Genomic DNA, 13,163 nt, shown 5'->3' on the forward strand with positions numbered 1-13,163 from the left:
AAAAATTAAGGAATTAATAAAGTAAAGATTAGTCTTTCCTCTGTGAGATATTTATTCAATTCAGTATCGGATTGCTCAGAGGCTTGCAGAAGGGAACGATCAGCGTCAACAATAAATACACTCGTCGGACAATAGACAATATGTGTTTATTTAATAGTCTCGCTATATAGATACTTATACGACTTGTCCGCTCTAACAGATCGCTGCCTACAACGTGACGGCCGAATTTTATTGTGCCTGGCCCTACTAGTCCTTATTGTGCTTGAATCTATGATGGGTCGACGTCATCTTATTTGGTTTACTCGCATGGTTACTTAGTAATCCTTCTTTTTTTTTGCCTCAAACCATCGATTACCAACTACAAGCGAGAGATTATACTCGCTATTGTAAGACATCGTGTTACACGAAATCGGCTCGTGCTGTTACGGTGATCAGTTGCTACGTGACGAATTAACTTCATCAAAACACAAAATATTTTTATATTTTTGATTATCCACATTTGTATATTGTAAAAATAATATTAATATTCCCTATAATCTGTTAAATAAACACATTTTTCTAATTTACATGTAAATTTAAATTTATTTAGAAATAGAACATTTAATATGTATATTAAAATGCAAAATCTAAAAAAATTTTATATCTTTTATATACCAAAATATATAAAAAAAATTATATTAAATTTGTTCAGAGCGAGATAATTTCACAACTAAAATAAACGAGCTGCAAAAGAACATCTTTTGCTACTTATTTGTATCATAACACTATCAGTATCCTGCGAATTTGTGTTAAGAACAACAGACGAGGCAATTACATAAAACTATCGATTGTTAAAAGAAGACAACTTGTTATATAATAACAACATCGATAAATCTTCTACACAACACGATGCAATAACGAAACAACTCTTTATAGAGAGAGCGCGCGATAAATTATTATTATTAACAGACATTATATGCATATATGTACGTATATATAATATATTTATATCTATACAAGAAAATATGATTCAACGATTTATCGTAATCGCCACGTCAATCGGAGTATTTATGTATATTCAAGAAGATTCTGTTCGCAGGATGTAGTTTTTTAAAGCAAAATTCTTGTCTTTTCAATCGTTTCGTCATTGTAGAAACGGATCATCGTACCAAATTCCGCCTTGAATTTCATCTCAGGACTTCTTTCATAGACCGTGAAGAAGAACGCAAAAGTGCGAAGCCTATCGTACACATGCCTCCGCGCGTATTGACGTACATTAATTACCATATTAATTATTCGGCTGTGTCACGAGCTATTTGATATATGCACGTCGATCCGCGCACGCAGGTGCATGCGAATATCGCGAATTCGTTCGCGATATTTGCTGTCGGGAATTTACTCCGTTGTCCTTCGACGTACTTTTCAGTTAAATACGATGCGTTTCATCTGTAAAATTATACCTGTTAAATTGGCATATATATTAAAAAAGGGTACATCTTTCTTCATTATATTTTACTTAAACTATTACTTTTTTTCTGTATTTATATTATTTACTAAAATTGTCATTTTCAGAAATTGTGATAAATTGTGTTGCATTACATCAAGACGAATTTAACGCAAGGACGACGGTGTAAATCCAACGATTTCGAAGCGGTGTAACGAAAAAGTTTCGAGAACGCGCACACAAGTATTTCGCTTCATATAATATCTTCTTCTTCTTTTTTTTTTTTGTTCTTTTTGCTTTTTACGACAAACGTGACTCGTTATATAATGGCACACAGCATGGCAGTTGCAACAATGTACTTTAATAACTGTTACTTTAATTAGCTTATTTCTTAACTTACTTCGATAAATCTTATTTTTAGGTTCGTCGCACTCTTCACCGTAATCTGTCAGTACCTTCCTCTTTCTTTTTCTCTTTTGTTTATAATCATTAATTCTCCTACCCGTAACCGAAAATCACCGAATCGCGAGAAAAAAAAAAATTATAAAAAAATTAACATGAGATTAATTTCTTGGGACGATTTTCGGCGATTTTCGGGGATTAAGCGCAACACTCATTCCAGATATACGCGACGCTTAATTAATTAGCGTCGCAAGAACTAGGCAAAACAAGATCTATCTCACTCGTATTCTTGCTTTCTTTTTCTCCCACTTTCTCTCCCTCTCTTTCACTCTCTGCTCAATGCGCACTTGTTACACACTTATACTTCAGCATATTAGTATCATCCGCTTAGATATATACACGCGATCGAAAGTTGTATTGCGTCGATTTTTCTTCGAGATTATTAACGATAAACATTACACAATAATTTAATCGAAGCGTTCTCCCTCGCGCATTTATTCTTCGTTAAATTTGTTATCAATTGTTTACTTAGCGATTAAACACGTAGAAATTGGAGAATAGAAAAGGAGTGGCTTGGAATCATATCGTACCAGTATCGAGCCTTATCGGATGCATTGGATACTGATGCATCCTTCTCAAGAAGAAAATTCTATTTTCTGCAATGCAAATGATTACCAGTACAATGGAAAAAAGCGATAATAAAACTAAAAAATTTCGACATTTAATATACTTGATTTTTAAAAAATTAAACATTTTGATTAGTCACGCAGAATCTCGAATTCTGTTAAATCATGCAGTGTTCAGAGTCTTAATTTTTTTTTTTATCTCGAAGCAGCATCCAATAAGGGTTGCGATAACACCGGTACGGTTTTTCTTACAATATTCACATAAAAATCGTATTTTTTTTGTTATTTTCTTATCGTGGACACTTAACAATCACGAGTCAAAAAATAATATCAAGACCGCTTTCTTTCGCTCTCTTTCACTCGACCTCTCACTCTCGTCTCACTCTGCAGTCTCTCTTTAGGATCACCTTGAGTGCCATATAAACGGTGAGATTCGAGGGGAGGAGGATTTGGATAATAACCGATGGACAATTTACACAGCGAAAGATCTATCGTGATTTACGCGGTTAAATATCTTCTCGAGTGATTATTTTGGAAAATGATTTTAGACGTGAGAGAGCATTTAGAAAAAGTAAATATTTAACGTAATATTTTTCCGAACAAATCATATTTTATTTAAAGATATAATTCGTTAACGGAAATGACAATGCGATGTCTCTAGATTGTGGACGAGAGGATCAAGTGACGACGATTGTTGCTAAGTAAAATCGGGCCTAAAGTTTAACGAGTGCTTATTACGCTACCGATTATTATGCTTCTAACGATTTTAGGCGCGATCTGTTGCGAAAATCAATCGCATCCTCCCTCTCGTTCATTTTCTCACCCGAGCTCTTTTCATCCTTCGGATGCGGACGACAAAGATTCTATGACATCGATTGTGTCGAAAGAAACTCGTGGAATGTGTGTGTGCGTGTGTGTGTGTGTGTGTGTGTGTAATCGGATAATACATTGCTATTATATTATATTACGTTAATATAGAATCTAATAAGTCAACAAGAAATTCGATCTGATACTTTGTCTGTGTCTGTCATTCTTCCGTTCGTGCATATATCCACACATTCATCACGGTTTTTCGCGAAACAAAAATTTCGAAATTCAGATTATTATCAAATTATTAATATTAAAAAATTAATATTAATAAATACTAATAAATATTTAAATTCAATATTCACACAAAATCAAATAAATTAAATAAATAAAACTTAAAAATTTTAAAAATACCCGATATATATATCATTATAAAAGTGAGATAAACACTTTGGAATTATTGCAGTTTTCAAGAATAAAGAATTGAGAGTTTTATCAAGTGCTCGTAACACATTCATGCATCAAACATTCTTTCTGTGTTAACAATTGTGTCAATTAACGATAATATTAATTTTTCTGCTTAATTGGCTATATATGATGTAACACGATGATATAGGCTTGATATGACGGTGGCACACATTAACTAATTATTTTTTTTTCTTTCTTATCTTTTCCTTCCTCTCCACCTCACCTTCCATCTCTTAATTCGTTTGATGCAAAAAAACAAAAAAACATTTAACGATTACGTTCTTCATTTTAAATGAGCAATAGATGCAATTCAATTCGAAAATTACAAAATGTAAATAGTTGAAGGTAGCAAAACTTCAATAATAAAATTATTTTTTTGTAAAAATTAACTTTTCAATAATATCTCTCGCATATCGCTAATAAAATTTCACTATTTGTGTCTAACTTTTTTATAAAAATATAATAAATTCCAGATAAATAATATTTAGATGGTCCAAGCAATTATTAATTTATCAATTATTAGAGATTGTCTGTATATTTGATTCTCTTGTAGAATATTCACAAATTTAACATAAATATATTTCTTTCACGAGATTCTTACTTTGCTCTAGTGATATTGAGATTATTTCATCTGTACGTGTATCTATTTGAGACTAGAGGTCAGAAGTAAGAGAGGAAGTTGTTTCAACCGCGGCGATGTATGCCATCCTTCGAATATAAATTGCAGCCAAGTATCGCGATATAAATATATAATTATTTTTCTATAATTAAATTAAACTTTTAAAAAATTTAGCATAAATTACAAATTAAATATCCTTGATAATAAAAAAATAATAAGAAATAAATCTTTATTAATTAAATAATATTGATAAACTCTAAAGGAGCAATATATAATACTTTTTCATCCGATTTTTTTGGAAACATTTTCCAGCTCGTGACACTTCGCTCCAATAAATATCTACGCCGCACACAACGCGCACTTTGATTCCAGCTTATAGATGCCCTAACGTTTAAATATATTAGAGTCGAGTTAATAAGTCTTTTTTTTGAATCTAGTGGTTGCAGACATTTCGTCGAGATGCACAGAGGCGTCGGAGTTAAACGAATGAACGGGAAATGGGTAAACTAGCAACGAGAGAAGCTGTCATATACCCGCGGAATTCACACAAGAGGTATCCTCAAGTATTAACGATAAAATTTTACACTTTCAACATTTCGTAATTAACTCACCGCAATGGCAGACGCGACGATATTAGCAGATTCGAGCGAGATCGAACGATCGTGAAACGTATCATCCGTGACGGAATTACTCTCCGTTAATCGTCTCTTCTTTGTGATACGTTATTGCATTAGAGTTTATGTCATCTTTATTTTGCAATACGTTATCGCGTTGCTTTTTTCACACACAAAAAAATATTACAATGTTGTATCATTTCAGATCGCTCGCCAGCTTGTCTCCAAACATTTCCAGTCCTTTAAAACATCTCGTTTGTATTAAGTTTTTGATGGTAATCAATTGATTACTCATTACTTACATCACTTACACATGAAGAAAAAAGAAAGCGTAACAAAATATCGCATCGTCCATGTGATTATGTCATCAAATTCACAAGCAATCGATATCCCTTTAATGCATTTTGTCGAAGATGTGCACATCTGTGATGACGTATTTTGCTTTAACTTAATGTAACAGGAACAACGTTTAACATTAAATAATTTACACCATCACAAGTTTTTCTTAACACTTTTTTTTGATGGATTGCTTATTTAAGAATTTATTCATTTAAAATTGAAATTTAGATCATCAACCCTTTTCTGCGATATCTTATTACGATCTGTTGTCCTCGTACGTATATATGTACAGTATATATATGCATAGTATCGTACTATGCATATATAATCACTCGAGTATTCGAACAGTTTGAAGTACATATAAGTAGATTTCTTTCAGTCAGATATGCATGTACCTATACTATAGCGGAATATTATTGGGAGCGGATATAGATTTTTAAATGGGAGATCAGGACATCAAAAGGAATTGTTTTCTCGACAATCAGGACAATCGCACAAATGAAAGAAGAAACGGAAGTATTATTTACAAAAGACTTTTTAGTGCCTCGGCCACGTTCTCTTGACTTCTTGCGATCTTTTATGGAACGCATTTCGATCTTACAAATTGCTATAATATTTACAGCAACGTATCTTTTTATGTATTTTTATTTTTTGCAATTAGTGTATTGATTGCAATAATTTAATGCAACATTTTAGATCAAAATATATCTATATTTTATATATCTGTATATTTAAAAATATATCTAAAAATGTTTTTTTTAATAATCCTTTTTTAATAATCCTTTAAATATTAATTTTTTCAAATCTCGAATATTGAGATTCTAAAATTGATTATATACTTTCCAATTAATTCTAGAAAAAAATTTAAATAAATAAAAAGTATATAAAGCAATAATAATGATTTCTAATTAGGAATGCAACATGGTATAAATTCTTATTAACTTTTTCTTTAAATTTTCTTTTTTTGCTAGGATTAAGTAAAACAAATTAAACAAAAAAAAAATGTAATTTTATTTATCAACAAATGCCAATGAATATGTAAATTTTAGCGAATCCTTTTATACATCCATGATAAATGTTTGGACATTTCAAAAAATAAATATTTGGAAATATTAAGATTCAAAAAATAGAATCGTAATTTATGCGAATCTTTTATTGTTTCTTTTAATCGTTAATCTAATCTATTTCTTTGCAGCGCTCTAATTCAATTATATACCTACTTAGAATTATAAAAGGATATCGGAAAAATAAATATGAAACAAACTCTCCTAACAAAACGTCAATTTTTTTTAATGATATTATACGTTGCACTGCAAAGAATTATATAATAAACAACAAGTCGCACAAATATGTATGTTTTAATACATTATTGCAATAATAATAAATTATGACGTCTACGACGATCTAAATATCGCTGAAGCTGTTGAAAAGGGAGAAGATAAACGCTTATAGCACATTTTCAAGATAATCCATCCAAAATCATCGTACGTCATCTATTATTATCGTATTTTATCCATTGTAAATTATTGGATATTAATGGATTTGAGATACCAGTAGTTTGAAGAAGATTCCGGCTTTTTGATCTTGCCAATTCCTTCAAGCACGAACCACGTGCCACGTGGATGATGAGATGTCAATTAATGCAAAATTATGACAAAGAAGATGACAATAATGACGATGATAATGAGTAATGAGCGATATACAGGCGTGTTGGCTGTTGCTGTAGTTGTTATTATAGATTGGTATATTGTAGTTTTTGTTGTTGAATGTGTAATTGTTGTTCGTTTCGGTTTCTTTTCCACTATATTTCTAAGGATGCTCTATAGACTGTCTCTACATTCGCGAATGTATGTGCATATGACAACATCGAGGTAACGAAGAGAACGACTGATACTTCGAAATACCGTAGAAGAGACTTCGAGTACTTATCTGGCATCCTGTTGATGAATTTGCGACTTATCTTCCCTGTCTTTCATATCGAACACCATCGATCCCTTCGTTCTGCAAAATGTCGCGGTTCTTTGATCAATTAAATATCTGATAAATGCAAATTTTTCAAACACTACACACAAGTGTAATAATCACTTATATAATAGTTTTCATTTTTATATTTTAAATGATTAAACAAAAATTCTCATAAATAATATAAAAATAATAATTAATAATTAATTGGTAGATATTATAAATTAAATTAAAATTCAATATGTATTATTATTATTATTATATGCTGCTTCTCTTAATAAATTATTTAAGACTTACATATATTGATTTTATATTACTTGTTCATCTTTTTAGTATTTTAATTATATCTTATCGGGAAATCTTTTTAATTTTTATTATTTATATTAATATATCATTTTGCAAACTTAAAATTTCAAAATTAAAAAAAATTATTGGCAACTTACGAATGCTCGCAACTCGTAGTAGTTGATATCGGCGAGCTGTCATTCATAGTAGTTGGTCTGGGTGAATTATTCTTGCTAGGACGATCGTCAAAGGAATTATTATTATTATTATCGTTGTCGTCGGATATTTTTTCAATTAATTGCGGTATTGTTTCCAAGTTGAAATCTAGGTTGATACTTCTTTCATCCTATAAAAATCAAATAATAATATTTCAACAATTAGTATCAATGATATGAACACGAAAGGTTTATTAAATTTTCCAAATTACCTCCTCTCTTAGTCTATCGAGTAATACTTTCTTATCAGCTTTTAATTTCTTTGCTTGATCTGCTTGCGTCAGAGTTTTAATACCTGAATGTTCCAGCAGAGCTAAATGAGCGTCCTTTTCGGAAAGGGCAAGTTTTAAAGCTTCACGCTTGTCGAGATCAAATTGTTGGCCGGAATTAATTTGAAAGACGCCATTTGTTTGATGCAGTTCTTGCAGTTGACCGGTCTTTTCCTGGTTCGATTGGAGAAGTTTCTCTTCACTTTTAAATATTTTGTAAAGAAGTGGTTTGCACGTGATGCATTTCATAGCTGAGGCGGCGTGCATAACTGCAATCTTCTTCTCCAAATCGGTGATCTAAATAATAGAAAATTTTTTAAAAGACATTCTACGACTGCGTTGCATTCTGAATAATTAATTAGAAATTAAAAAATAAATTTTATAATTTAAATTTTAAATTATTAATATTTTCTGGCAGATAAATAGATTTTATTGGAAATATTATATTTCGTTAATCTCAACGGGTGCCTAAAAAATTGATATAAAAGAACTGAATGCATTATGTAAATGTTTTCTCAACTCACTCTTTGATCTGCCTCCTTTCTAAGCTTTTTCTCGTGCTTGAATTTTCTTTCGGTCTCGTCTGTAATTCCGATACTCTGGCGAAGGGCCGCGTCCAATTCCTCTATCTTGCGCTCTTTGTTCGTGAGATCTTCCTTCAATCGAACTTCTATCTCCTCCTTCTCTTTCAGAACGGCAATCAGCTCTTCGATTGCGACGTCGATCCTTTCGCCAAGCGAAGTCTCCAAAGAATTGACTTCCATTTCCAGCTCTTGCACCCTCTCGTTTTTAATCTTGATCGTCTCCTTTAATGCATCAATATCTTCTATCATGTACAATTCCTTTTCCAACTCGACCATTTCTTTCTCCATTTTCAAGAGCTTGTTCTGTTGTTCGGCGATCTGCTGCTCGTATTTCTGTATCTTGTTTTCCTTTTCTAAAATATCGTATCCCATTTCCTTCATCTTCTGTTCTTTCTCTCGCAGTTCCATTTTTAGGTTCTCATCTTGCTGCTCGATAATCTGCAGCTCACATTCTCGAATTTTTTTATTTTCTTTAGAAATAACGTGCCTCATATCTTTTATCTGTTCTTCTTTTTTCAGCTCCCAAGTCATTCTATTGTTGTTTTTTTTCGATGTATCTCCGACTAATTGTAAGATTAACGAAGGAGAAATGAAAACGAATGTAGTTAAAAACTGAAAAAAAAATACAGCGATTCCAATAAAGATTTAACTTACTTGATTGACTTTCCTTGAATCTTAACAGCTTCTTATTCAGGTCAATAATCTGATTCTCTAACTGATCGATTCTGCATTCTCGATCTTGCAGCTTCCTCTTGAGACCATCAACGTCATGCTCTCTAACGTAGTCCTCCAGACTCGTCACCATCTCCTCCAACTCTATGATCCTTGTTTTGTCGATCCCCACGTTTGTGAGACTGTACTTCTGAATACACTTTTCCAAAGCCACGATACGCTCTTTATCGAGCGATATCTGGTAACGCAAATCGCGCATCTCCTTTACGTCCTCCTTGAGAAAGCCCTCGAGCTCCTTTATGGCGTCCTCCAGCTCCTCGATCCGTCTAGACCTTCCGTCCATCATCTTCTCGAGATCGTGCAGTATCTGTGCGTCCACATTCTCCCGCAGTAGATTTTCCAGCAATGCCATTTCCTGCTCTAGTTCGACGATACGTCGGTTCTTCATCTCCATTTCCTGTTTCCAGGTCTCTTCGGCCTTCTCGTTCGTTTTATCGTCGCCTTTCTCGGAGGATTCTGTCGTTTTCTTCGTGTGATTTTTCAAAGACTTACTCAACGCTATCACCTGCCGCTTCAGCGCGATGATTCGTCGATTTTTCGCGTCCGGATTATAATTCTTGTACGTTTTCGTCTGCGTTTCGACGTTTTTGCTCGTTCTGTCGTTCTTTACGTTCTCACAGCATTTCAGTTGCTGTTCTAGCTGGACAATACGTTGATTCTTTTCCTCTACTTCTTTCTTCCAGGATTCATTGATACTTGTGTTATTTAACAAGTCTTTACACCTGTCGTAATCCATCTGGAGGCTCTCTATTTTCTTCTCTAGTTCAGATATAGTCCAATTTTTCGTCTCTAGTGCTTCTTGCCAGGAGGAGGACTCGTCCTTGTTATCCTGGGACTAGCGTGCAATATGTGTGCCAAAGCGACATTTGTTGGCAAAATGGCAAAATGACGAAATGTACAAGATGGAAAATAAAGAATAAGGAAACACATAAGAGGAAACAGAGGAAAGTAAATGCTTGTTTTAATTCAAGCTTTTGTGTGTATGTATGTGGCATGTGTGTGTGTGTGTGTGTGTGTGTGCATCGATCGGTACGAAGGATGCAGAAGTATGCGTCTTCAAACGATTTCATGATAAATCTTCAATTTTCATTATCAATCTGTTTAGTTTGCGAGTCTCGATATTTTAATTATTATCCATTGTTATTCTTCTTTTTTTTGTTGGTTTTTTTTCTTTCTCTTCGCGTCTGCCGTTTGCCATCTGATCTTCTTTTCCTCTCTTTCTCTCTCGCTCTTTCTCTCGCATATTTAAACTCATATTTATATTTATATTTACGTGTGTGCATACATATATACACCTACATACGTATATTTTTTCGCGGCCGTGTAGGTAATAGTATTTGTATATACAGATAAATACGCGTGTGTCTGTATTTCTTGTGTGTACGCATATGTATGTATATATATATATTATATATATATACTTCGGTCTTTCTTCGATATAATAATAATAATTAATTAACGTTATTGTTGCCGTTGTCGTCTTCTCTCGCGTCGTCTCGTTAATATTTATATTTATAATTTATCCTCTGTGTATATTTATACCTGTATTTATATTTATATCTTTAATATTTATATTTATATTTATATTTATATGTCAAGTTATTGTTGTATTATTATCGTTATTATCCTTTCGCTATAATTATTAAATACGTTAACAATGGTCGCAGCATTTTACGTAAAATAATTATATGTCTCGACGTGGGTTTTGTCCATCAGCGGATCTACGTCGATCCTTCGTTTAAGTCTCTCGTATATCTATACTCGTATAGTCTTGCTTAATAATATGCAAATTGTACTAAAAAGAACGGAGAAGAGGCGTCTCCAACAAAAATCGACCTTAGAACAAGCTTTTTAGGAAACCGGCGGGTCCCGCCTGTTTGCAATGTTTCAAAGACGCAATGTATTTTTGTTTTGTTGTTTATCGTGTTGTTAACATTGAAGGAAAGCCGAATGGAAATACGCAACGATGTGCATACATAAAGCGTGTGCGATTGTCGTGTATGCATCCGAAAGCAGCATGGAAAATATCAGAATTAATTAGTAGATTAATATGTAGAAGAAGGAAATATGTTAATATATAAATTAATTAATTTATGTTTTTTTAACACATATATTATTTAATAAATAAATATAAAGTATATACTGACCTCTTGCTGTGCAGTTGTAGCTTGTTTTAACTTGGCTTGTGCGGTTTTGAGTGCACTGCAAGAAGAAATTAAGAGCATTAATGTGAGACATTAAATTATTTTCTTTTCTTTTCAGCTATAATATCAATTAAATTAATAAAAAATTCAAATGCGTATCTCTTAAAAGCATATTGTACATTAAACGTAAACATATTTTAATGAAAAGGATCATGAAATTATGCATTTTAAAATACGATTTATATTTGCAATATATTGATATGTTTAAAAAAGTAAAATATTAGTATAAATAAAAAATAATTATCGGAATGTATTTGTGTTTCACATTATCATATTTCAGATGATACTCACTCTTGAAGTTCTCTGATCTGTTTCTCTTTGGAGTTTTGTTCCTCCTGAGTCATCTGCACGAGCTGCAGTAGCCTTTCGGTTTCGGCCGAGCTTCTGCTCGATTCTTCCTTTGCCTTTTCCAACTCCCTCTCGGCAGCTTCGAGTGTCTTTTGCATTTCCGCTAATCTCTTGTCTGGCGCTCCACCACTCTGTATATGTCAAAGCAAATTTATTGTTAGGCAGAAATTATGTAAGAATAAAATAAATTATAAGAAAATTCATAAAAAGTTTAATTAAATTTTACATTAAATCTATATTATTATAGTATAATTTTATACACACATATATATATATATATATATATATATATATATATATATATTAAAAATTTATTTTCAAATATTTATATTAACACTTGAATTCTACATTTGCTCAAATCTGAAAATATTTCGACTTTAATTTTATTCTAAAATTATTCAAAATAATATAAATTATTAAAATAGCTATATGTATAACTATGTAGAATTAGTACGTTTTTGACAATCAAAATGCAATCACCTTCTGTAATTGCTGCTCCAGTTGGTCCATTCTCGCTTTTCTCTTCTTTAGATCCTGGTCGAGACTTTGGAGCATCCTCTCCTTCTCCTCTGTTGTTCTAGCTTTCTGATCTATGGTCTTCGCCCGTTCCTCTGTCTGTCTTCTCTGTTCTTCCAAATGTCGTCTTTGTTCCTCCAGCTGCTTCCTCTCCTGCATAGTATCGACGCCAGCTTTCGCGGCGCCAGCTTGGAGTTTCTTGTTCGCCTCGTGCAAGTCCACCTGCATTTACGAACAAGTAGATATAGTATACTCCTCGCACTTTTGTCGCATGCACGTTTTTATTATTTTTTTTTTTTGTTAATTAGCAGAAAATCAATTGCGAGATAAAGAGAGAAAGAGAAGCTTATGTGTGCCGTAAGAATAATGATAATGACCATTCCAAAATGCAAAATCGACGACCGTCTACTTGCGCTTTGGCTCAATGTGCTTTCCTATAAATATTTCGTTCTGTGTAAATTTTAATTTCCAAAGTGCAATTAGACCGCAAAAGGCTATACGGCTACCCTCGATTTTCTCCTTTTCACAGAATAAAAATTAATCGATACTTTAATTTCTTTCAAATAATTTGTATTTCTGATTGTTGTAAAGATATTAGAAAAGAGAGTAGATTTTTGAAAATCGAGAATATTGCGTTCTGCCGGTCAAATGATCGACGTGACAAAATTATGAATGCATGATAGGTGAATTATAATAATAATAATAATAACAACAACAATAATAATAATAATAATAATAAAACGAATCAAA

At 32.4% G+C, this 13,163-nt stretch overlaps 1 protein-coding gene across 10 annotated transcripts in view; it reads right to left on the reverse strand.

Moving 5' to 3' along the window:
* Positions 1-127: 127 nt before the first annotated feature.
* Positions 128-13,163, reverse strand: part of Brp (ELKS/RAB6-interacting/CAST family member bruchpilot) — a 76,040-nt gene continuing 63,004 nt past the window's right edge. For 6 of the 10 annotated variants that reach the window (XM_072908288.1, XM_072908287.1, XM_072908284.1 and 3 more), the window contains 8 exons: positions 12,378-12,635; positions 11,841-12,028; positions 11,493-11,547; positions 9,268-10,180; positions 8,554-9,176; positions 7,973-8,326; positions 7,704-7,891; positions 128-7,335 (listed from right to left, as the gene is read on the reverse strand). In XM_072908288.1, the coding sequence (XP_072764389.1) occupies positions 7,224-7,335; positions 7,704-7,891; positions 7,973-8,326; positions 8,554-9,176; positions 9,268-10,180; positions 11,493-11,547; positions 11,841-12,028; positions 12,378-12,635 (2,691 nt within the window). In that variant the 3' untranslated portion in view covers positions 128-7,223. Of the gene's footprint in view, positions 7,336-7,703; positions 7,892-7,972; positions 8,327-8,553; positions 9,177-9,267; positions 11,219-11,492; positions 11,548-11,840; positions 12,029-12,377; positions 12,636-13,163 lie in introns of those variants that run through there. The other 4 variants (XM_072908283.1, XM_072908286.1, XM_072908293.1 and 1 more) reach the window with 2 other exon arrangements.

This window comes from Anoplolepis gracilipes, chromosome 16 (genome assembly GCF_047496725.1).
Source record: "Anoplolepis gracilipes chromosome 16, ASM4749672v1, whole genome shotgun sequence".
NCBI lineage: Eukaryota > Metazoa > Arthropoda > Insecta > Hymenoptera > Formicidae > Anoplolepis > Anoplolepis gracilipes.